At 38.0% G+C, this 25,951-nt stretch overlaps 2 protein-coding genes across 8 annotated transcripts in view; one reads left to right on the plus strand and one right to left on the minus strand.

Annotated features, from left to right (window-relative positions):
• The window catches only part of TDP1 (tyrosyl-DNA phosphodiesterase 1), an 88,689-nt gene extending 88,172 nt beyond the window's left edge, over window positions 1-517 (minus strand). For all 5 annotated transcript variants that reach the window (XR_008382663.1, XM_053603871.1, XM_053603873.1 and 2 more), the window contains exon 1: window positions 477-517. The gene's annotated coding sequence lies outside the window, so the exon portion shown is untranslated. The remainder of the gene's footprint in view (window positions 1-476) is intronic.
• A 1,565-nt stretch (window positions 518-2,082) lies between these two features.
• EFCAB11 (EF-hand calcium binding domain 11) overlaps window positions 2,083-25,951 on the plus strand; it is a 213,023-nt gene continuing 189,154 nt past the window's right edge. For 2 of the 3 annotated variants that reach the window (XM_053603874.1, XM_053603875.1), the window contains exons 1-3: window positions 2,083-2,210; window positions 2,767-2,862; window positions 6,756-6,801. In XM_053603874.1, the coding sequence (XP_053459849.1) occupies window positions 2,136-2,210; window positions 2,767-2,862; window positions 6,756-6,801 (217 nt within the window). In that variant the 5' untranslated portion in view covers window positions 2,083-2,135. Of the gene's footprint in view, window positions 2,211-2,766; window positions 2,863-6,755; window positions 6,802-25,951 lie in introns of those variants that run through there. The other variant, XM_053603877.1, reaches the window with a different exon arrangement.

A 25,951-nucleotide genomic window follows, 5' to 3' on the forward strand; every position in this document is an offset into this window, starting at 1 on the left:
AGCTGCTGACTTCACTGCGTGCTCACCCGAGGGCAAGCACAACCAGAAGCACCTTACCAGGTACAAACTCATTTGCTAACAACTCTATGCTACGTACCACGACCACCCCCACTTACCAGGACACTCGGCACAGAAAGGCTAAGCGCTTGGCGCGCGGTGAGCACTCAACATGCCCGGCCTTTTACTAACTGTCCGAGACCACCCACCCGTTAAGTGGAGATGAAATGAGAATTTCGGCTGAAGAACTCTCTCGCCAACACTACGGGCAAAAGTTGGGTCTCTGCTAGGTGGACCCTCAGGGGTGCTATTAGTACAGGAAATCGAGGCCCACTAGTCTTCCCCAGCGCCGCTTCCCTTGCGGCCCACTTCAGCTCTGCCGGACACTCAGAAATTTGCCGGACCCCAAAGGCCAGAAGCACGGACCCAGCAGCAGGCACTTAGAAAAAGGGCCGCGCCGGCAGCCCCACGACACATACCTGATGTACCAGAGTACTCGAATCCCGTCCCTTGGCGCCGCCGCGCATGCGCGGAGTTCAACCCCTCCAGGCCACGGCGCGCGCCGCGCAAACCTGGCCCTTCCCCTTCCGGCAAGCCTGCCTCTGGGTCCTAAAGCCCGCCGGGTCCACAGGCGCAGTCCTGAGCTTCCCCGGGAGGGTGCAGAGGGGAAATCTGCCTTCCTTAGCTTCCGGCTCACCTTCCGGTGACTTCTTAAAAAAAAAAAAAAAAAAAAAAAAAAAGAGAGAGAGCGTGAAGCCGCGCCAGGTGGCTCACGCCTGTTATCCTAGCATTTTGGGAGGCTGAGGCGGGTGGATTGCTTGACCTCAGAAGTTCGAGACCACCTTGAGCAAGAGGGAGACTCGGTCTCTACTAAAAAATAGAAAAAAAAAAAAAACCCACGACACCCTCCACGCCCCCAGACTAGCCCGCTGTTGTGGAGGGTGTCTGTAATCCCAGTTACTTGGGAGGCTGAAACAAGAGGATTGCTTCAGCCTTGGAGTTTGAGGTTGCTGTGAGCTATGACTCCGTGGGCACTCTACCCAGGGCGACCGAGATTGTCTCAAAAGTAAAAGAAAAACAAAAAAGAAAGAAATAGAAAGGCATTCCCTAGTTTATCAACGAATTAGCAAAACATCTTCTTAGACTTGGAGGTGGCTAGGGCTCCAAGCGAAGTGTTTGTATCAAAGTTTGGGAAAGGGTGAGGTGAGGTTAAAGGCAGCTGTGGACTGGGAGACCTGTATCCTGAGACCTGTATCCTGTATCCTGCTACAAAATAAAAAGTTAAATGAGTTCCCCGCAGACTCAGAACCTCCAGTGTGTGTTTCTTCTTTGAAAGACTTATGTACTTTTCAATCTTACTGATCTGCCAAGAAAGAGGGATCTGGGATAAACTTTTGCAAAACAATCTCTCCATAGTCTTTGCTTTTAATAAGGATGTTTGCCGTAGATCATTTCGGATTCATTATTCATCTCTCCCAGAGATGAAATAAATTTCCGTAAATGCCTTAATGGCTCATGTTCATTCGTTTAGTGAACGTTTCCTTTTTGCCAGGCACAGTGCTAGGTGCTGGCGTTTTTCTGAGGACAAAACAGGTGTAGTAATTACCCTGGGAGCTGATCCCCAATGATTTGCTGATCTGAGCGTGAATCCTGGTTTGGCTAGATTTATTTAGTTCTTTTTATGCTTTGTTCACACTCTCTTTGCGTCTCCTATAATGCTTAGCATAGTGCCACAGGGCAAAGTGATCCAAAGTAATTTATTGCAAGGTGAGGGGAAAGACTTAAAGAAATTAAGAAACAGACCACACGGAAAGAGCACTTCAGTGCGTTAGATGCCCAGCCGCACGTAAGGAGTTAAGAGCACAGGGTAGGGGGTAGAGCCAAGTGGTAGGGGCGGATCTGCTAGCCTCCCCGCCCAGGCTCTGCCAAGGCGACGTTGTTAAACAAAGTCTCTGGCCAATACGACTGCGGAATTAACCCGACTGGTTCACAGCCTGTCCAATAGGAGAAGACGTTGGAGTGGTACGGTAGAGTTCAACATCCTGAGCCGCGGTGGGCGTGGCTGCAAATTTTTCCTAGCGGGCTCTGGCGGTGGAGGTGGTGGGTTTGGTGGCTCCGGCAAGTTGTGGCGCTTGGCGATGTTTTTCTCCGAGGCCAGGCCCAGGCCACGGACTTGGGAAGCCACCCCTTCGGAACACAGGAAATGGGTGGAAGTAGGTGTTCGGAGGGCAATTCTTGAGTCTCGTACTTCAGCTTGAATTCCGGGCTCTCACTCTGTCACCACGCTTGGGTCTCACTCAGCCCGTTGTACCACGCTGCCCTTGCAGAGTTCAATGGCTGAGCCTACAGCTTCAAGTCTCCTGGCTGTTCGTCCAGTGTTGTGGTTATTTCCAAGATTCTTTTCTTTCCTCGTCACCTAGTCTGTTAGTAATAACTTTGAATCCACATCGTCCTTTCCTTCTTTCAAAGCCTGCCCCTTTGTCTTACTTTCCTAGTTACAGAACTGAATTTTGGAAAGAATTTATGCTAGTGGTTTAAAGGAATTAATTTGCGCTAGGCTAGCGATTAGGTCGTTTGCGCTTCTTTGAGGCAAATTTCAGTTAAGATTTTTTTGAGAATTAAAATTGACTTAATGAAACTATTTTCAACCTTTACTGTTGGGCTAGGTTTCAACTTTTTGAGTTCCAAATTTAATATTAAATACAAACTAGTAATAGAAATAAGAAACAGTTTCTTTCTTATTAACTAACGATATTTAATGTTCTTTAGGTATTTAAAGCATGTGATGAAGATAACAAAGGCTATCTAAGCAGAGAGGACTTTAAAGTTGCTGTTGTAATGCTGTTCGGGTACAAACCCTCCAAGGTAGAGCTTTCTTTATGTATTTGGGAAGGGGTAGACAGTACAATAGTGAATGGATCATAAGAAAAGTTCATGGGGCTAGCTTAAAACTTTCGTAAAGCAAATCGCAGATTTTTTTTTTGTTGTTGTTGTTTTTTTAAACTACATTCAAATTAATAGGAGGGTACGGTATTTAGGTTACAGCGTTCTCATTTCCAGGGCAAAGCTACATTTGGAAAAGAGCCCCTCACCCAGGGGGCGTATTATACACTCTTCACAATGTGCATATTAGGTGAGATCCCGCCTCATGCCCTCCCTCCCTGTACCATATGTCCTCCCCTCTCAATTGGACTATAATAGTGTCTTATTGTTCTTAGGAACATGTACAAATCGCTGCTTTATAAGCAATTTCGCACGTGTGTGGAGTGCTGGATTTTACTCTCTTCCTAAGATCTCAACCCAGGGCCAAATTGGAAATCTATCTCCTTGGAGCCCAGGAAGCCTATTTTACCACCAGGCTGCTCGTAAAAAATATGAGAGGCATCAAGAGGGAAGGCTGGCAGGGGTCATTGGTCCCAGAAGGAATTCACACAGAGGATGACATGCACAGTCTCTTTCTATTAAATTAAAAAAAAAATTGCTTTAAATTACAAAAGTAATACATTCAAATATTAAAAAATTAAAATAGTAGAGATAGGTAAGGGTTGAACATGAAATCCACTCTCCTTGTACCCGAGGGTCTCACTCCTCAGGGATTACCTTTATGAAGAGATTTTTATGTATTCCAAAATTTCCTATCTGTGACAAATATATTCGTAGCCTTCTGTTGAAAACAAGTGGGTACATACTGTACCTACTTTAACTTTTTTCAATAGATCAACCTAAAAGTACACACCAGTACATTTTTAAAAGTAGTTGCATAGTGTTCTTTTAAGCCACTTTTCTATTTTTAGTATTCATTATTTTTTATCCTGTAAACATTGCTCCAATGAGCATTCTTTTACATGTAAGTATGCATACACATACACACATTTATGTCCTCATGGATGTGTATCTGTGGAATAAGTTCCTAGAAGTGTAATTGCCAGATCAAGGGATATCTACATTTAGAATTTTGTTGGATATTGCCCTCCACCAAAGGTTGCACCAGTTCACCAACAACGACAGTGGAGCTGAGCCTTCATAAACTTCCTTAGTAGGATACATTCCCTGTTCACCTCTGTCTTTGTGAGGTTCTGCTTTCCTGTTATGTTCATTCTCTAGACCAGGGGTCCTCAAACTGTGGTGTGATTGTATTTGTTCCTGTTTTGTTTTTTTACTTCAAAATAAGATATGTGCAGTGTGCATAGGAATTTGTTCATAGTTTTTTTTAAAACTATAGTCCGGCCCTCCAATGGTCTGAGGGACAGTGAACTGGCCCCCTGTTTAAAAAGTTTGAGGATCCCTGCGTCTAGACTGATCCCTTCTTGTTAAGCTGCTGAACTGGAATTAATCAGATATTGTCCATATTTAAGAAATCAATAGCCACCATCAAAGGAAGCACTCAGGGCTCTGCTTGGAATGCTCTCCCTCACTCTCATTAGACTAAACAGCTTGGCAATCAATTATGACCCAACTGGCCATAAGGTAGTTATGGGCTCTACCCAACTGGGCTCTACCTTTCAGTCACATTGCAAGCCAAATAAAGCCAGGGACCCCATGACGTCCCACTTCTCCACCCTTCAGTATGCTTAAATGTATCACAACTTCACAGTAAATATGTTGTTGACCCAAACAGTTGCATGAGCAGCCCAGGTGGTTTTACAGCAGCTTAACTAGAGTATGCTCAGTTACTAAGAGGCTGATTATGGAGCCCAGGAAAGTATTCAGGGCAGGCTCTCCCAAATTGCAGCTCTCTCGCTAACCTGCAATCATTTCAGCTGGAATTAAAAAGCAAGTCAGCTAAAAAGACTCAGGCTTTGAAGCATTATATTTAACCTGAGTTCACCTGGAAAGATATCTTGTCTCATTTTGCCTTTATCACCCTTGAGTCTATTTATTTGGTTTCAGTTTTAGAATATAAGGGTGGAATTTAATGACAGTTACAGTAATGTGTACACTTTATGAAATTTAACAGATTTTTACTTTTCATACTGGGTTGAGGTTTTGGATTTTATTTTTTAAGCAAATTTACTGACTGCAGGTCACTGAACAATAAAGTATTACAGCAAGTAGTCACCTGTGCATTTAGTCATTTGTACAATGACCTTTTATTATATAAAGTGATGCTTAATGTGTAGCGTCCATGAAATTTAACAGATTTTTACTTTTATACAAAGTTGAAGTTTAGTGTTTCATTTTTGAATATTTTTTTGAGCAAAATTTACTGATTTTAGGTCATGAAGCAGTAAAATACTTATATTTATATGTACACATTCATGCAGTGTTTTACACAATGAAATTTATTGTAATCCTATTTAATAAAAAGAACACTTGCTAGTTGCTAATGATATAAAGATGAACGAAACAGTCCCTACTTTGAAGCAGTTCACGGTATAGTGTAGAAGGACTTATAAAACTCTGTGGTAAATGCCAAGATAGAGAATAGATCAAAAAAAACAGAAAATAAAAGGAATAAAGAAGGAAAGCCTAATTCTAATGGTAACTGTAATAGCAGTCTGTCATTTAGACATGTCTAGAACACTTAGTTTCTAAGAACACTTTGCTTTGTGGGTGGTCAGACATGTTGTACCCTGGTGATTGACTGGATGTGCTGGTGGTAAGAGAGTGCCATGATGACAAGGGCTGAAGGGACAGTGATGACTGTCACCAAGTAAGAGAAAATGCAGAATTAGGTTCAGAGGAAGTCAGTGAATATTGGGACACATTGAGTTTGAGACAGCCATGGGTGTTCCAGGTGCATTCACTCATTAAATACTGGGCTGCTATTGAGGTTATGGTGGTGAAAATCTGTTCTCAGATTTTACTGCCTCCCTTAGATATAGAAATCTAAAATTGCATGGAGAGGGTAGGACTGGAGTAGATTTAAAACTCCTTGGTTTCCAAGTTCTACAACTACAACTTCTTGCATTGCCCAAGAAGAGCATGCAGAGTAGGAAGAGCTAGAGCCTCAAGATAGAACATTAGGAATACCAACATTTAAGAGTAGGCAGGGGACTCCATGAAGAAGATGAAGGAGTGTCCATTTGTCAGGAACAAGATGAACCAGGGAAGTGCAGGGAATCCAGGATTGTGAAGCATGTAAGAGTTAAGGTGGAGAAATTATGTCAGATGCTGCCAAGGTTCTAATTCTATTGTGTTTATAAAGCCCTGTAACATTTTATATGTAATATATAAGCTTATATTTTAGTGTTTAATGAAAGCACATCCTCAAATTTGATATACACTGCATTCTCAAATATGTTAATAATGCATAGAAAAAAGTGTTAGATTAAACCAAAATATTAACAGTGGTTTTCATTAGATGGCTGGTTTAAAAAATTTTTTTCCATCATAATTTTTTAGATTTTTTTCTGTTTTCTACATCAATCATGTGTTACTTTCATAATCCGGAAAAAGAAATGAATAAAACCATAGAGCCAGTTATGACAATTGCTTATATTTGGCTAAGGAAGAAAGGTTACCTTTTAGATCTTACTATATGTGAGACAATCAAATTGATTTTATTTGCTTAAACTGTTCTGGTCAATGAAATAAAGTTTTGGCAACTATTAGGGTCTAGCAGGTTAACATCTGGTATCTTACGAATGTTGACAGAAAAGGAAGATGACTGTTGTAACTATTGTATGTCATTACCTAGGTTCAACAAAGTTGTTTATTCATAAAATACATCCCTTCCCCAGCCTAGGAATTAAGAACTAGCACTGTGAAAACATTCAGTAAAATTATATGTCTTATTATTATTTTCTCTTTTCTAGATAGAAGTGGATTCTGTGATGTCGTCAATAAATCCAAGCACTTCTGGTAATATGAAAGTTAATATTAATTTTTAATACCTCATTTAGACATTCACAGAACTAAAATTAAGAACAAGCATAAATTATAAAGCATAATGTTTAAACACATCTTTGTTTTTACATTATTCAAAAAGAAAGGTTTGGTTCTTGTAATTTTGGTTGATTAATTCATTTATAAATGTGTTATGCTTATTGTAGGAAAAATTTAAACCACTGAAAAGCATAGAGTAAAAATGTCACTCATAATTTCAACACCCAGAGGATGATCCTGTGTTTTCTCACTTTTGCATCTGGATGAGTGGAGTGGCATTTATTGAAATGGGAAAATGGGGGGCAATATTTGGGGCCAGGGGAGATTAAGAGTGCAATTTTGAATATGTTAAGTTTGAGAAGTTTCAACCCACTATGTGAAAGCATTTGGACTGTCTATAGAATTCAGAGTAAAGTTTTTGGCTAAACAAATTAAATCTGGGAGTGATCAGCACGTAGATGTTTTTAAAACCACAGGATTGAATGAGACCAGAGAGATAGCTGTGGGGAAGCTTAGGAACCATGGTTATTAGAAGTCAGGGAAAGGATGAGGAAGTGGCAGAGGAGCAAGAGGAAAATCAAGAGTGACCAAGAGCCAAGAGAAGTGGGTATGTCAAGGAAGAGGGTGTGGTCAGCACTGTCAAATGCTGCTAAAAGGTCAGGTAGTATAATATGCGAATATGCAAAGGGTATCCATCGCAGTTAGCAACTCAGAGGTGTTGGGTGACTTTAGCAAGAGGAGTTTCAATGTGTGATGAGGCTGGAGGCCAGGTTAGAGTGGGTTGAAGATAAATGGAAAGTGATAAAGTGTGACAATGTGAGCAGAAAACTCTTTCAGTAAGTCCAGAGAGGGTGTGATCAAGAGATGCTTTGTTTGTTTTTTTTTTCTGAGACAGAATCTCACTATGTTGACCTCTGTAGAGTGCTGTAGCATCTAAGCTCACAGCAACTTCTGACTCTTGGGCTTGAGTGATTCTCTTGCCTCAGCCTCCCAAGTAGCTGGGACTACAGGTGCTTGCCACAATGCCCGGCTATTTTTTTTATTGCAGTTCTCATTATTGTTTAGCTGGCCCGGGCCGAGTTCAAACTGCCACCCTTGGTGCGTGTGGATGGCGCTGTAACCACTGTGCCTCGGGCGCTGAGCCCAGTTTTGTTTTGTTCTTTTTTAAACAGTTTTTATTTTTTATTTTATTTTTTGTGGTTTTTTTTGGCCAGGGCTGGGTTTGAACCCGCCACCTCTGGCATATGGGACCAGTGCCCTACTCCTTGAGCCACAGGCGCCGCCCTTGTTTTTTTTTTTTTTTTTTTTTTTAACAAGATGGAAGAAAATGTTTCTAAGTTTAGCAGAATGATGTCAGGAAGAGGGAAAACGATGAGAGAGAAAAATGTATCTGTTTTATGAGGCTATAGGATTCAGAGCATGCTGGATTGGCTTTCTACCTTTTGGGGCGGGGGGAAATAATTTAAAGCTCACAAAAAGCTACAAAATAAAAATAGTACAGAGAATAGCTGTATACCTTTTACCTAAATCCACTTTTTGTTAACATTTTACCCCATTTGCACTTTCTGCCACTACTACCTTCTCTTTACTGTATATAGCCATAGAATGCTTATCAACTTCATAAATGTATAGTGATACTATATGTTTATCTAATTTACCATCTTTACTCCAATTTTATCTAATAATGGTCTTAATGGTATCTTTTTTAGTATAGGAATTAGTTTTTGATTTTATATCTCTTTAGCCTCCTTTAATCTGGACTGTTTCTGCAGCCTTTTCTCTATCTCTTTTTTTTTTTTTTTTTTGCCTTTTTATAACATTGATATTTTTGAAGACTATAGCTCACCATTCACTGTTTTATTTTTTGTTTTTAAAGAACATTTCTCATTTTGTGTTTGCTTGATCTTACTCTGTGATTAGGTTGATGTTATAACTTCGTGGCCAGAATACTGTTTAGATGATATGTCTCTCAGGGTACCACATCTGGAGGTACATATTGTCTGTCATTCATAGGTGATACTAATTTTAATGCTAGTCAAGATGGTGTCTAGTTTCTCCATTGTAGTATCTCTGTTTTTCTCTCTTTGCAACGAATGAATAGTCTATGGAAAGACACTTTGAGACAAAGCAAATATTCTTCTTATTAAAATTTCCCCCTATATTTCATATTCATTTATGATTCTTGTCTGTTCTAGTTTTTGTCATAATGATTGCGAAATAATGATTTTTTTTAATCTCAGTGTTTCCTTTCATCAGCCCTTGACATTCTAACATAAGCAAGAGATTTTCCTTTTCCCTGATTTATATTACCAGCAAGAACTAATTAATTTCTCTTCTTAATTTATTACTATACTCCATTATTTTATTCCTCAAATTGTCACAGATTTGGCTAGTTAAATGCCCCCTTAAGCTGGCTACTGTGTTTTTTGATCATTTTGATTTTTTTTTTTTTATTGGGGATTCATTGAGGGTACAATAAGCCAGGTTACACTGATTGCATTTGTTAGGTAAAGTCCCTCTTGCAATCATGTCTTGCCCCCAGAAGGTGTGGCACACACCAAGGCCCCACCCCTCTCCCTCCTTCCCTCTCTCTGCTTTTCCTTCCCCCCCCCACATCCCACCCCCTCGTGACCTTAATTGTCATTAATTGCCTCATATCAAAATTGAGTACATAGGATTCATGCTTCTCCATTCTTGTGATGCTTTGCTAAGAATAATGTCTTCCACTTCCATCCAGGTTAATACGAAGGATGTAAAGTCTCCATTTTTTTAAATAGCTGAATAGTATTCCATGGTATACATAAATACCACAGCTTGTTAATCCATTCCTGGGTTGGTGGGCATTTAGGCTGTTTCCACATTTTGGTGATTGTAAATTGAGCTGCAACAAACAGTCTAGTACAAGTGTCCTTATGATAAAAGGATTTTTTTCCTTCTGGGTAGATGCCCAGTAATGGGATTGCAGGATCAAATGGGAGGTCAAGCTTGAGTGCTTTGAGGTTTCTCCATACTTCCTTCCAGAAAGGTTGTACTAGTTTGCAGTCCCACCAGCAGTGTAAAAGTGTTCCCTTCTCTCCACATCCACGCCAGCATCTGCAGTTTTGAGACTTTGTGATGTGGGCCATTCTCACTGGGGTTAGATGATATCTCAGGGTTGTTTTGATGTGCATTTTTTTAATATGTAGAGATAATGAACATTTTTTCATGTGTTTGTTAGCCATTCGTCTGTCATCTTTAGAGAAAGTTCTATTCATGTCTCTTGCCCATTGATATATGGGATTGTTGGCTTTTTTCATGTGGATTAATTTGAATTCTCTATAGATCCTAGTTATCAAGCTTTTATCTGATTAAAAATATGCAAATATCCTTTCCATTGTGTAGGTTGTCTCTTTGCTTTGGTTATTGTCTCCTTAGCTGTACAGAAGCTTTTCAGTTTAATGAAGTCCCATTTGTTTATTTTTGTTGTTGCAATAGCCATGGCAGTCTTCTTCATGAAGTCTTTCCCCAGGCCAATATCTTCCAGTGCTTTTCCTATGCTTTCTTGGAGGATTTTTATTGTTTCATGCCTTAAATTTAAGTCCTTTATCCATCTTGAATCAATTTTTGTGAGTGGGGAAAGGTGTGAGTCCAGTTTCAGTCTTTTACATGTGGATATCCAGTTCTCCCAACACCATTTATTGAATAGGGAGTCTTTCCCCAAGGTATGTTCTTGTTTGATTTATCAAAGATTAGGTGTTTGTAAGATGTTAGTTTCATTTCTTGGTGTTCAATTCGATTCCAAGTGTCTATGTCTCTATTTTTGTGCCAGTACCATGTTTTCTTGACCACTATGGCTTTGTAGTACAGACTAAAATCTGGTATGCTGATGCCCCCAGCTTTATTTTTATTACTAAGAACTGCCTTAGCTATACGGGGTTTTTTCTGGTTCCATACAAAATGCAGAATCATTTTTTCCAAATCTTGAAAGTACGATGTTGGTATTTTGATAGGAATGGCATTGAATAGGTAGATTGCTTTGGGAAGTATAGACATTTTAACAATGTTGATTCTTCCCATCCATGAGCATGGCGTGTTCTTCCATTTGTTAAAATCCTCTGCTATTTCCTTTCTGAGGATTTCATAATTTTCTTTATAGAGGTCCTTTACCTCCTTCGTTAGGTATATTCCTAGGTATTTCATTTTCTTTGAAACTGTGGTGAAGGGAGTTGTGTCCTTAATTAGCTTCTCATCTTGACTGTTATTGGCGTATACAAAAGCTACTGACTTGTGGACATTGATTTTATATCCTGAAACATTACTGTATTTTTTGATGACTTCTAGGAGTCTTGTGGTTGAGTCTTTGGGATTTTCTAAGTATAAGATCATGTCATCAGCAAAGAGGGAGAGTTTGACCTCCTCTGCTCCCATTTGGATTCCCTTTATTTCCTTGTGTTGCCTAATTGTATTGGCTAGAACTTCCAGCACTATGTTGGATAATAAAGGTGACAGAGGACAACCTTGTCTGGTTCCAGTTCTAAGAGGAAAAGCTTTCAGTTTTACTCCATTCAGTAAAATATTGGCTGTGGGTTTGTCATAGATAGCTTCAATCAGTTTTAGAAATGTGCCACCTATGCCTATACTCTTCAGTGTTCTAATTAGAAAAGAATGCTGGATTTTATCAAATGCCTTTTCTGCATCTATTGAGAGGATCATGTGATCTTTATTTTTGCCTCTGCTAATATGGTGGATAACGTTTATGGACTTGCGTATGTTAAACCAGCCTTGCATCCCTGGGATGAAGCCTACTTGATCATGACGAATGACTTTTTTGATGATAAGCTGTAATCTATTGGCTAGGATTTTGTTGAGAATTTTTGCATCTATATTCATGAGTGAGATTGGTCTGAAATTCTCCTTTTGTTTGGGTCTTTTCCTGGTTTTGGTATCAGGGTGATGTTTGCTTCATAGAATCTGTTTGGGAAAATTCCTTCTTCCTCAATTTTTTGGAATAATTTCTGCAGTACAGGAAGGTTTGATAGAATTCTGGACTGAAGCCATCTGGACCAGGGCATTTTTTGGTTGGAAGATTTTTTATTGTTTCTTTAATCTCAGTGCTTGAAATTGGTCTGTTCAGGAGCTCTATTTCTTCCTGGCTAAGTCTAGGGAGAGGGTGTGATTCCAAGTATTGATCCATTTCCTTCACATTGTCAAATTTCTGGGCATACAGTTTTTGGTAGTATTCAGAAGTGATCTCTTGTATCTCTGTGGGATCAGTTGTTATTTCCCCTTTATCATTTCTGATTGAGGTTACTAGAGATTTTACTTTTCTATTTCTCATTAGTCTGGCCAATGGTTTATCTATTTTATTTATTTTTTCAAAAAACCAACTCCTTGTTTCATTAATTTTCTGAATGATTCTTTTGTTTTCAATTTCATTGAAATTTGATTTTGGAGATTTCTTTTCTTCTACTGACATTAGGCTTGATTGTTCTTCTTTTTCCAAGTCCATAAGATGGCTTGTGAGTTTGTTGATGCGCTCTTTCTGTTTTTCGAATGTAGGCATCTAAAGCGATGAATTTTCCTCTCAAAACTGCTTTTGCAGTATCCTACAGGTTTTGGTAGCTTGTGTCTTCATTGTTGTTATGCTCAAGGAAGTTAATGATTTCCTATTTTATTTCTTCCTGCACCCATCTGTTATTCAACAGAAGATTGTTTAATTTCCATGTCTTTGTGTGGGGTTGAATGTTTTTGTTAGAGTTGAGTTCCACCCTTTGTGCCTTATGGTCTGAGAAGATACAAGGTAAAATTTCAATTCTTTTGATTCTGTTGATATTTGTTTTGTGTCCCAGGATATGATCAATTTTGGAGAATGTTCCATGGGGTGATGAGAAGAATGTGTATTCTTTATCTTTGGGATGGAGTGTTCTATATACGTCTATCAAGCACAGTTGTTCTAGGGTCTCATTTAAATCTCTTATATCCTTGTTTAATTTCTGTTTAGAGGATCTGTCCAGCTCTGTAAGAGGAGTGTTAAAGTCCCCTGTTATGATGGTATTATCGGGTATCATATTGCTCAGACCGAGTAAGGAGCATTTAAATTGGGTGCATAAATATTTAGAATTGAAACGTCTTCTTGTTGTATTTTCCTTTGACCAATATAAAGTGACCATCTTTGTCTTTTTTGACTTTGGTTGCTTTAAATCCACATGAATCTGAAAATAAGATTGCAACTCCTCTTTTCTTCTGAATTCCATTTGCCTTAAAAATTGTCTTCCAACCCTTGACTCGGAGCTTTAATTTGTCTTTTGAAGCCAGGTGTGTTTCTTGCAGACAGCAAATGGATGGCTTGTGTTTTTTAATCCAGTCAGCCAATCTTTAGTGGGGAATTCAAGCCATTAACATTTATTGAGATAATTGGTAAGTGTGGTAGTGTTCTATTCATCTTATTTTGTGAGAGTCCATTGCTTAGTTTTATCTTTTGCATCAGTGTGGAGGTTAGGTTCTGTCCTTTAATTTCTGAGTTTTTACTTTGCTGCTGATCCATTGTGATGGTCAGTGTATAGTACAGGTTGATGATTTCCTGTAGAGCTGGTCTTGTGGCGAATTTCCTCAATGTTTGTATATCTGTAAATGATTTGATTTCTCCGTCAATTTTAAATTAAAGCTTAGCTTAGCAGGGTACAAAAATTCTGGGCTGGAAATTGTTCTGTTTAAGTAGATTAAAGGTAGATGACCATTGTCTTCTTGCTTGGAAAGTTTCATTAGAGAAGTCTGCGGTCACTCTGATGGATTTGGCCCTGTAGGTCAACTGGTGCTTACTCCTGGCAGCTTGCAGAATCTTTTCTTTTGTCTTGACTTTGGACAGGTTCATCACAATGTGTCTTAGAGAAGATCGGTTAGAGTTGAGGTGACCTGGGGTCCGATATCCCTCTGAAAGCAGTGTGTCAGAATCTTTGGTGATATTTGGGAAATTTTTTTTGTAATATTCTCTAGTATGGCTTCCATTCCTCTGGGGCATTCTTCTTCCCCTTCTGGAATTCCTGTAACTCATATATTGGAATGCTTCACGAGGTCCCATAATTCTGACAGTGAACGTTCTGCTTTCTCTCTCTTCTTTTCTGCCTCTTTTACTATCTGAGTTGTCTCAAGAACTTTGTCTTCTACCTCTGAAATTCTTTCTTCTGCATGGTCTAACCTGTTGCTGATACTTTCCATTGTATCTTTAAGTTCCCTAATTGACTGCTTCAGTTCTTTCAGCTCTGCTATATCCTTTCTATATTGTTCATATAGTTCATCTCTTACTTGATTATGTTTTTGGATTTTCTTTTAGTTATTTTCCACTTTATTAGCATTTTCCTTCATTGTTTCCATCAGTTCCTTCATTGTTTTCATCATGTGTATTCTAAATTCCCTTTCTGTCTTTCCTAACATTTCTTTATTGGTGGAATCCTCTGCAGTAGCTACCTCATGGTCCCTTGGTGGGGTTGTTCTGGACTGGTTCTTCATGTTGCCTGGAGTTTTCTGCTGATTCTTCTTCATGAGTGATTTATCTGTTTCCTTGCCCTAATTTTCCTTTCACTTTCTCTTGCTCTTTAAGTTCCTGTGCCAGTTTTCCACTGTTTTTGTCCTCCTCTTGGTGTCCAGAAGTCTCTCGCTGACTCCCTGTATCCTCGAAGGGATGATTATAGGCAGATGCCACCGGCTAGAGATGTCTGGAGTCTTATCTCCCCAGACTCACAGTGCCCAGATGCCAGGAAGCTGTTACTTGGCCGCCATCTTGCTCTCCACCCTCATTTTGATTTTTTTATTTTAAAAAAATCTTTTCCTTTATAAATGCTAGATTCACAGAAAAGTTGAAAAGATAGTACAGAGAGCTCTTATCTATCCTTTCTCTAGTTGTAGGAAAGACTGAGATATAGACAATATAAAAAATGTCCCAGTCAAACTTTTAGAGATGAAAACTGCACTTTCTGAAATGAGGAATATACTAAACAGAATTAACAGATGATTAGATTTTGCTGGAAAAATTAGTGAAGTTGAAAACAAAAAATAGAAATGTCCAAAATGAAACTCATAGGCCAGGTGCAGTGGCTCACGTCTGTAATCCTGGCACTCTGGGAGGCTAAAGCAGGTTGTCCTGAGCTCACAGGTTCAAGACCTGCCTGAGCCAGAGCAAGACCTTGTCTCTAAAAATAGCTGGGTGTTGTTGCCGGCACCTGTAGTTGCAGTTACTTGGGAGAATGAGGCAAGAGAATCATTTGACCCCAAGAGTTTAAGGTTGCTGTGAGCTAGGATGCCATGGCACTCTACTGAGGGTGACAAAATGAGACTCTGTCTCAAAAAAAAAAAGGCAAAACAAAATGGAACACATGGAGAGAAACTAAGTAAACATAAGTGAGCTTCAAATGTAAGTTTAATTGAGTCAAACTCTAAATATAAGTTTAATTGGAGCCCCCAGTGGAGTGGTGGACGAATTAGGGACCAAAAAGAAATAATGACTGAAAAATGTTCAAATCTAATGAAAACTGTAAACCTTCAGGTCCATGAAGTTCAATGAAATCCAAGTAGAAGAAACCCTAAGAAAACTACACCAACTCATGTCATATGAAATTGCCTAAACAGTGGGTTATAATGTTTAAAGAAAAAAACAAATATATCCAGGGGAAAAAAAGACACATTATATTCAGAGGAACAAAGATAAGAATGACAGCAAACTTTTTGTGGAAGATAATGAAAGCTAAGAGACGATGGAGGCATATCTTTAAAGTACATGCCAAAAGTACGGTCAATGTAGAATTTTATGCTGAGTAAAATATCTTTCAAAAATGAAGGTAAAATAAAGAGTTTTTAGCCATACAAAATCTGAAAGAAGTTACCAGCCGATTTCCTTCAAGAGATTTTAAGGGAAGTCATTTAGGCAGCAGAATTTGGTACCAGATGGAAATCTGGATCTGTACAGGAGAATAATGAGCACCAGAAATATAATAGTAATTATGTGGGTAGGTCCAAAGTACATTTTATTACGTCAGTCTCTTCAAAAGACAACAAATGCTTAAAGCAAAAATAGCAATGAAGTATGAGGTTTGTAACATGGGGAGTTAAAAGCAATGACAACAATATTACAGAGATGAGTAATAGATGAAATGGAAGTATCTAGTTGAAAGATTTTTATACTGTACCTTAAGTGGTATAATATGAATTAAAGATAAGCAATAATATGTTAAGATATGTTTCATAAGTTGTAAAGGACCACTAAGAGAACACCAACAAAAAGTTATAGCCAGAAGTGGAGATAAAAATGAAATTGTGAAAAATTTAATTCAAAAGAAAGAAGAAAATGGGAACAAAGAATAGATGGAAGTAGACAAGTAGAAAGCGATGTGGTCGATTTAAACCAAATCATGTTATTTATTACATGTAAATGATCTTAAGAGCTTAAATAAAAGGTAGCTATTGTCAGATTTGATTAGAAAAATAAGACCTGACTCTGTGTTACATAGCAGCTCACTTTAAATATAAAGGCACCAAAAGCTTAAAAATAAAAAGGATGGAAAAATATGTATACTGTACTAATAGTAATCAAAAGAAAGCTAGAGTGAGTATATTAATAATACATGAAGTAGACTTCAGAAGAAAGAATTACCAAGGATAATGATGGTCATTTCATAAAGATAAAAGAGCTCATCAAGAAGGTTAGACATTTATGCCCCAAACAATGAAAATTCAAAATACATGAATTTTAAAAAATGATAAAACTATAAATGGACAAATCCACAATGATAGTAAGAATTGCATCACACCCTACTAATAATTAATAAAGACATAAAATCAGTAAGATATTGGAAATTTGAACAGCAATATCAACCATCTTGACCCAGTTGTCATCTATAGAATGCTGTACCCAATAACAGAAGAATACCCATTCCTTTCAAATCCACATGGTATATTTAATAAGATTGGTCATACTTGGAGCCATTAACCAAATGTCAATACATTAAAAATACAAAGTATGTTCTTTCTGATAGAATTATATTAGGAACTAACAGCAAAAAATGTCTGGAAAAGCCCTAAATATTTGGAAACTAAATAGCACATTTTAAAATAACTCATGTCAAAGAAAAAAAATCAAAAGGGAAAAATTAGAAAATATTCTGAGTCAAATGAAAAGACATTTCAAATTTTGTGGGATACGTTGAAAGTGGTACTTGGAGTAGTAGCACCAAGTTTCTGTGTTAGATAAGAAGGAAGGTCTCAAATTGATATCTTCAGCTTCCACAATTGATTCACTACAAAGAAGGAGGTAATGAGGCCCGAAATGATTGAAGGAAAGGTAATAGTAAAGATTAAAATGGAAATTGTTGAAATTGAAAAGAGGAAAATTAGTAGAAAAAAATCAGAAACTGGTTTTTTGATGCAAACAATAGAATTAAGAAACTGTTATCCACTCTGAACAGAAACAAAAAAGAAGACACAAATTTCTAATATCAGAAATGAGGTGGTAATTGCTATGGATTAATTCTACAGTTATTTAAAGGATAATAAGGGGTATTATGAACAGCCTTAGTCAGTATTAAAAACTTAAATGACCAAATTCCTTGGAAGATATAAATTACCTAAGCTCACTCAAGAAGAAACCTGATAGATAACCTGAATAGTCCTATCTCTAGGAAAGAAAATGAATTTGTAGTTAAAACCCATCCTAGCTGGGTGTGGTGCCTCATGCACATAATCCTAGCCCTCCGGAAGGCCAAAGAAGGAGGATTACTTGAGCTCAGGAGTTTAAGACTAGCCTGAACAAGAGTAAGACGCTGTCTCCACTAGAAATAGAAAAACTATCTGGGTGTGGTGGGTGGCACATGCCTGTAGTACCAGGAGGTACCTGTAGTACCTCAGGAGGCTGAGGCAGGAGAATTGCTTAAACCTAGGAGTATGTTTAAGCTGAGGCTGTAATAATGATGATGATGCCCATCCCACAAAGAAAACTCTAGGCCCAGGTGGCTATACTGATGAATGCAACCAAGAAATAATATCAATTCTATACAAACTCTGTCAAAAACTTTTTTTTATTATTAAATCATAGCTGTGTACATTAATGCAATTGTGGGGTACAATGTGCTTGTTTTATATACAATTTGAAATATTTTCATCTAACTGGAAAAACTTTTGAATCACATTTTCTGTTCTCTCTTATTAAATCTAGGTACTATTTCTCTGGGTATTTGTTATATCATCCTCTCTTCTTTTACACATTGTTAAAGTCTACATCTAAAAAAATATTACAAATGTAAAGAAAAGTAGCAAGTGGAAATATTTTCTATACATAACACCCCTTTTGTTGTAGTATACATATAAGAAGTAAGACAGTTTTTCATTTCTTTCACTCAGATTGTTAACAATTGTGAATCTGATCTTGGCAAATTTTATGTAAATGTTCTTTCTTTCTTTTTTTTTTTTTGTTTGCAGCTTTGGCTGGGGCCGGATTTGAACCCACCACCTTTGGTATATGGGGCCGGCACCCTACTCCGTGAACCATGGGCACTGCCCTGTAAATGTTATTTCTATAAACTATTCCTGATAGAGAGATTATTGAAAATTTAACACCAACCTGGCTTCTTTACTCAAGGGGCATTTCACTTAACTAAGCTGTCTTCATATTATAGGAAACATGGTGGTATATTTTTAACCTTGCTAATATTATTTCACTTATAATGTATAAGATGGTAAGATAGTTTGATGATATTCCAAATGAAAATCTGTTACTTTTTGTATACAAGGTTTAGTATTGCTAGGAGCATATGCATTATTTTTGACATAATCCTTATCTTTGATAGAATTTCCCCAGGCTTTTAATTTCTTGTTGAAAATTTTCACATTTTCCAAGTATTCAAAATATTGTTCCTTTGGTGTTCAGTTAGTCACAACTTCACGATTTATGATAAAGCCATATCTACATTTTTTCTTTCTATTCCTCCTCCTTTTTTTTTTTTTTTTTAAGGTTGAGGGGAGGTTTGCCCTACTTTCCAGGCTGGAGTACAGTGGTATAATCATGGCTTACTGCAGCCTTGCACTCCTGGGCTCAAGTGATTCTCCTGCTTAAGCCTTCCAAGTACGTGGGGCTGTAGTCATACACTACTACTCCCATCTAATGTTTTCTAAAGATGGGGTCTCAATTATGTTGCTGAGGCTGGTCTTGGACTCCTGGCCTCAAGTGATCCTCTTGCCTCAGCCTCCTGAGTCTCTAGGATTGTAGGCATGAGCCACTGTGCCTAGCTCCTGGATTTTGTCTTAGAGTTTTTATGTGAATATTGGAATCTACAAATAGTTCTGTCTCTGGCAGAAGAATTTCCCACATTCTTTGCATTGATAGCATTTGCACTAACTCCACCCTATTCGGTGACTTATGTCTGAATGAAGGTCTCCCCCATGCATTATATAATGTTTCACTTTTATAGGTTTTTTCATATAGATGATATATCATGTGTGACTGTTGCCGAAAGCACTTTTAACATTCATTATTCTCATAGATATTTTTCCTTATGTATGTTTTCTGATTTTGAATTAAAGATTTGACTTCCCACAGAAGCTTTTCTTTTCTTGACTAGTTCTCTGATACAGAGAGAGGTGTGAATTCTGGAAGAATGATTTTCCCCATTCTGTACATGTAAAATGAGTTCTTTGATGCAGAGTAAAGGTTGACTTCCAGCAGACCTTTTCCCCACATTCAGTATATTGTTAGGGTTTCTTCTCATATGTATTCTCTCACATTTAGTAAGACATGACTTCCTTAAAAGGTCCTCCTACATGTATTACATTTATATGATTTCTCTCCTGTGAGAGTACTTTGACATATATTGAAAAGTAAATTCTCGCAAGTTTCCTAACTTCATTACATTCTAAAGATTTCTCTGGTGCACGAATGTCCTAATATAATGTCTGTGATATTTTGTGGCAAAAGGGTATTCTAGATATGCTATTGATACTATCTTCCTCTGTTCCTCTGTATTATGTATTGTTTTTGTTTTTTCTCTTTCTGGGTTTTTTATTTTGCTTTGTTTTGTTCTGTTTGGAGACAGGATTTTCTTTGTCACCCATGCGGGAGTGCAGTGATGAGATCATAGCTCACTGTAGTCTCAAACTCCTAGGCTCAAGCCATCCTTTTTCTTTCAGCCTCCCAAATAGCTGGGACTAAAAGCACATGCTACCATGCCTGGCTTATTTTTTTTTTTTTTTATTAAATCATAGCTGTGTACATTAATGTGATCATGGGGCACCATACACTGGTTTTATAGACTGTTTGACACATTTTCATCACACTGGTTAGCATAGCCTTCCTGGCATTTTCTTAGTTATTATGTTAAGACATTTACATTCTACATTTACTAAGTTTCACATGTACCCTTGTAAGATGCAATGCAGGTGTAATCCCACCAATCACCCCCTCTCTGCCCACCCTCCTCCCTCCCTCCCCTCCCTCTCCCATGTCCCCATATTCTTAGGTTATAACTGGGTCATAGCTTTCATATGAAAGCCATAAATTAGTTGCATAGTAGGGCTGAGTACATTGGATACTTTTTTCTTCCATTCTTGAGATACTTTACTAAGAAGAATATGTTCCAGCTCTATCCATGTAAACATGAAAGAGGTAAAGTCTCCATCTTTCTTTAAGGCTGCATAATATTCCATGATGTACATATACCACAATTTATAAATCCATTCGTGGATTGTTGGGCACTTGGGCTTTTTCCATGACTTAGCAATTATGAATTGGGCTGCAATAAACATTCTGGTACAAATATCTTTGTTATAGTGTGATTTTTGGTCTTCTGGGTATATACCTACTAGAGGAATTATAGGATTGAATGGCAGATCTATTTTTAGATCTCTAAGTGTTCTCCAAACATCTTTCCAAAAGGAATGCATTAATTTGCATTCCCACCAGCAGTGTAGAAATGTTCCCTTTTCTCCACATCCACGCCAACTCCCATGGTCTTGGGAGTTTGTGATATGGGCTAATCTTACTGGAGTTAGATGATATCTCAAAGTAGTTTTGATTTGCATTTCTCTAATGATTAAGGATGATGAGCATTTTTCATATGTCTGTAGGCCGTGCACCTGTATTCTTCAGAGAAGTTTCTCTTCAAGTCCCTTACCCAGCCTGCGATGGGATCACTTGTTCTTTTCTTGCTTATACGTTTGAGTTCTCTGTGGATTCTGGTTATTAAACCTTTGTCAGAGACATAACCTGCAAATATCTTCTCCCATTCTGAGGGCTGTCTGCTTGCTTTATTTACTGTGTTCTTGGCTGTGCAGAAGATTTTTAGTTTGATCAGGTCCCAGTAATGTATTTTTGAAGCTGCTTCAATTGCCCGGGGGGTCCTCTTCATGAAATACTCACTCAGACCGATTTCTTCAAGAGTTTTCCCTGCACTCTTCTAGTATTTTTATAGTTTCATGTCTTAAGTATAAGTCTTTAATCCAGTGAGTGTCTATCTTAGTTAATGGTGAAAGGTATAGGTCCAGTTTCAGTCTTCTACAGGTTGCCAGCCAGTTCACCCAGCACCATTTGTTAAATAGGAATCTTTTCCCCACTGAATGTTTTTAATTGGCTTGTCAAAGATCAAATAACGGTAAGTAGTTGGGTTCATCTCTTGGTTCTCTGTTCTGTTCCATACGTCTACTGTTTTTATGCCAGTACCATGCTGTTTTGATCACTATCTATTTATAGTATAGTATGAGGTCCAGTAGCCTGATTCCTCCTGCTTTGTTTTTATTTCTGAGTAATGTTTTGGCTATTCGAGATTTTTTCTGATTCCATATAAAACAAAGTGTTATTTTTTCAAGATCTTTAAAGTATGACAGTGGAGCTTTAATAGGGATTGCATTAAAATTGTATATTGCTTTGGGTAATATGGACTTTTTAACAATGTTGATTCTTCCCAGCCACGAGTATGGTATGTTTTTCCATTTGTTAACATTTTCAGCTATTTCTTTTCTTAGAGTTTCATAGTTCTCTTTATAGAGATCTTTCACGTCTTTTGTTAGATAAACTCCCAAATATTTCATCTTCTTTGGAACTACTGTGAATGGAATAGAGTCCTTAACTGTTTTTTCAGCTGGACTATTGTTGGTATATATAAAGGCTACTGATTTATGAATGTTGATTTTGTAACCTGAGACACAGCTGTATTCCTTGATCACTTCTGAGAGTTTTGTAGTAGAATCCCTGGTGTTTTCAAGATATACAATCTTATCATCTGTGAAGAGTGAAAATTTGATCCCTTCTAACCCTATGTGGATACCCTTGATAGCCTTTTCTTCCCTAATTGCGATAGCTAAAACTTCCATTACAATGTTAAAGAGCAGTGGAGACAGTGGGCAGCCTTGTCTGGTTCCTGATCTGAGTGGAAATGATTTCAATTTAACTCCATTCAATACAATATTGGCTGTGGGTTTGCTGTAGATGGCCTCTATTAGTTTAAGAAATGTCCCTTCTAGGGCGGCGCCTGTGGCTCAGTGAGTAGGGCGCTGGCCCCATATGCCAAGGGTGGCAGGTTCAAACCCAGCCCCAGCCAAACTGCAACAACAAAAAAAGAAATGTCCCTTCTATGCCAATTTTCTTAAGTGTGTGATCATGAAGGGATGCTGGATATTATCAAAAGCTTTTTCTGCATCAATTGAGAGAATCATATGGTCTTTGTTTTTTTAATTTGTTTATGTGCTGAATTCTATTTATAGATTTACATATATTGAACCAGAGACCCTGGGATAAAATCGACTTGGTCATGATGTATAATTTGTTTGATGTGTTGCTGGATTCTGTTTGTTAGGATCTTGTTGAATATTTTTGCATCTATATTCATTAGTGATATTGGTCTATAATTTTCTTTTCTTGTTGGGTCTTTTCCTGGTTTGGGGATCAGGGTGATGTTTGCTTCATAGAACATGTTGTGTAGTATTCCTTCTTTTTCTATATTTTGGAATAGGTTTAGTAATATAGGTACTAGTTCCTCTTTAAAGGTTTGGTAGAATTCTGACATAAAGCCATCTGGTCTCGGACTTTTCTTTTTAGGGAGATTTCGTATGGTTGATGCTATTTCAGAACTTGACATTGGCCTGTTCAACATTTCCATTTGATTCTGTCTAAGTCTTGGAAGGTGACGTGCTTCCAAGTATTGGTCAATTTCCTTCAGATTTTCCTATTTCTGAGAATAAAGTTTCTTGTAATATTCATTAAGGATTTTTTGAATTTCTGGGGAGTCTGTTGTTATTTCATCTTTGTCATTTCTGATTGATGAAATTAGAGATTTTACTTTTTCCTGGTTAGGTTGGCCAAAAGTTTATCTATTTTATTGAACTTTTCATAAAACCAACTTTTTGATATTGATCTGTTGTATAATTCTTTTGTTTTCAATTTCATTTAATTCTGCTCTAATTTTGGTTATTTCTTTTCTTCTACTGGGTTTGGGGTTGGAATATTCTTCCTTTTTCAGTTGCTTGAGATGTCCCATTAAGTTGTTAACTTCCTCTCTTTCCGTTCTCTTGAAGAAGGCTTGCAGTGCTATAAATTTCCCTCTTAGGACTGCCGTGGTGGTATCCCAGAGGTTCTGGTAATTCGTGTCTTCATTGTCGTTTTGTTCCAAAAATTTGGCAATTTACTTCTTAATCTCATCTATGAATCAGCTATCATTCAGCATAAGGTTATTTAACTTCCATGTTTTCTGTGAGTATGCAGATTCCTGTGGTTACTGAGTTCAACTTTTATTACATGGTGGTCTGAGAAGATGCAAGGAATAATTTCTATTCCTTTAAATTTACTAACATTAGACTTGTGACCTGAGATGTGATCAGTTTTGGAGTATGTTCCATGGGCTGATGAGAAGTATGTGTATTCAGTTTTATGGGGATGAAATGTTCTGTGGATGTCTGTTAAATCCAAATGTTGGATGGTTAGGTTTAAATCTAAAATTTCTTTGCTCAGCTTCTTATTGGAGGATCTATCCAACACTACTAAAGGAGTGTTGAAATCTCCGACTTTTACGGAGCTGGACGAAATCAAGTTCCTCATGTCTGTTAGTGTTTCTGTTATAAATTCAGGTGCATTCTGGTTGGGCGCATAAATATTAATAATTGAAATCTCATCATATTGGTATTACCCTTAACAAATATGAAGTGACCATTCTTATCCTTCCTTACTTTTGTTGGTTTAAAGCCTATTGTATCTGCAAATAGAATTGCAACACCTGCTTTTTTCTGATTACCATTTGCCTGAAATATGGACAACCATCCTTTCTATATTTATCTTTTAAGGTAAGATGTGATTCTTGTATGCAGCATATATCTGGCCTGAGTTTTTGTATCTAGTCAGCCAAACTGTGCCTCTTTAGAGGACAGTTTAAGCTGTTCACATTAATGGAAAATATTGATAAGTCTGGTAAAATTTTGGGTATCGAGTTTTTTGAAAGTCCAGTGGACATTTTTAATCCTTTCGCCACTGTGGAAGTTGGAGTTTGATCAAAAGTTTCTGACTGAGTTTATTTTTGTGGTAGAGGATAGGTCTGAGAATATCCTGAAGAGCTGGTTTGGTTCTGGCAAATTTCTTCAACATATGAATGTCATTAATGTATTTAATTTTTCCATCATAAATGAAACTCAGTTTAGCTGGATACAGGATCCGGGGTTGAAAGTTATTTTGTTTTAGGAGATTAAAAGTCGATGACCACCCTTTTCTGGCTTGAAAAGTGTCAGCAGAGAAATCTGCAGTCATTCTAATATTCTTCCTTTTGTAGGTAATGGATTTCTTATGTCTGGCTGCTTTCAGAATTTTCTCCTTCATATTAACTTTAGTGAAGTTATTTGATATGCCTGGGGGATGTCTTATTCAGGTTGAGTTGTGCTGGGGTTCTGAAATTGTCTGCTATCTGAATTTCACAATCTCTTGGCATGTCTAGAAAATTCTCTTTCATAATTTCATGGAGAAGAGCCTCTGTGCCTTGCAAGGCCACTTCATCACTTTCAGGAATTCCAATGAGGCAGATATTAGCCTTCTTTGAATTATCCCAGAGTTCTCTGAGAGAATGATCCGTTTCTGCTCTCCATTTCTCTTCCTCTTTGAGAGTTAGGGAGCGTTCAAAAGCTTTGTCTTCAATGTCAGAGATCCTTTCTTCTGCTTGCTCCACTCTGTTACTGAGGGATTCTACTGTATTTTTCAGATCTTTGAAGACTGCAAATTCTTGCTTCAGTGTGTCAAAATCTTTGGTGGTTTTGTCTTTAAATTCATTGAATTCTTGAGACAACTTTTGAATTCTCCTTGAATTTCTAATTTCAACTTTTGAATTGCTCCTCGAATTTCTAATTCCAAATTTTCTTCCATTCTATGAATCTTGTTTGCAATCCAAATTCTGAATTCGATTTCTGACATCTCGGCCAGCTGTTTATGAATGGGATCTTCAGTTACTTCTGCCATATCTTTCCTTGGGGGTGTTGGTCTATGCTGGTTATTCATGTTACCAGAGTTTTTCCACTGATTCTGCCCCATGATTATTTTACACCATTTGACTTTTCCCCTGGAGCTTTGTCGAGGACCCGTACAGTGCTATGGCCTGAGAAACTGGGGACTTGTTTGGTGTGGTGGGGCTAAGTGGCTCTGTCTTGTTTTCAGCTGGTCTCTGTCCGACCCTAGTGAAACAGTTAGTCTGGGTTGAAGTCTCAGCTGTGGAGAAATACCAGCAATTAAGTCACCCCGCCCCCCACAGGTTTCAATTGGAAAAGGAAAATCAAACCTTCCTTCAGCCACACACCCAGGGCACCACTTGGATAGTCCCTGGGCAATTGGCTTAGTTCAAAAGGTCCAAATCAATGTCTCAGTGAGCACCTGCCTCAGGTGGGGGAGTTTAAAAGGTCTCTGGCAACTAGATCACAGGGGTCTGCTGACAACTCAAATATGATTGGCTCCAGTGCTTCTTGAAGTCAGGAGGACCTGCCCAGCAAATAGATTAGTCTGGGAAGGTTGATGCCTCCTTCCCCACTTTGCACCTCTGTCACACCCAGTCACTGATAACCCCGGAGGGCTATGACCCATTTTCCTCCAAGGAGCAGATACTCCAGGGGTTTGCACCTGCCTGAATCACAAGGAGATCTATGTTTGCTC

Source organism: Nycticebus coucang, chromosome 9 (assembly GCF_027406575.1).
Source record: "Nycticebus coucang isolate mNycCou1 chromosome 9, mNycCou1.pri, whole genome shotgun sequence".
NCBI lineage: Eukaryota > Metazoa > Chordata > Mammalia > Primates > Lorisidae > Nycticebus > Nycticebus coucang.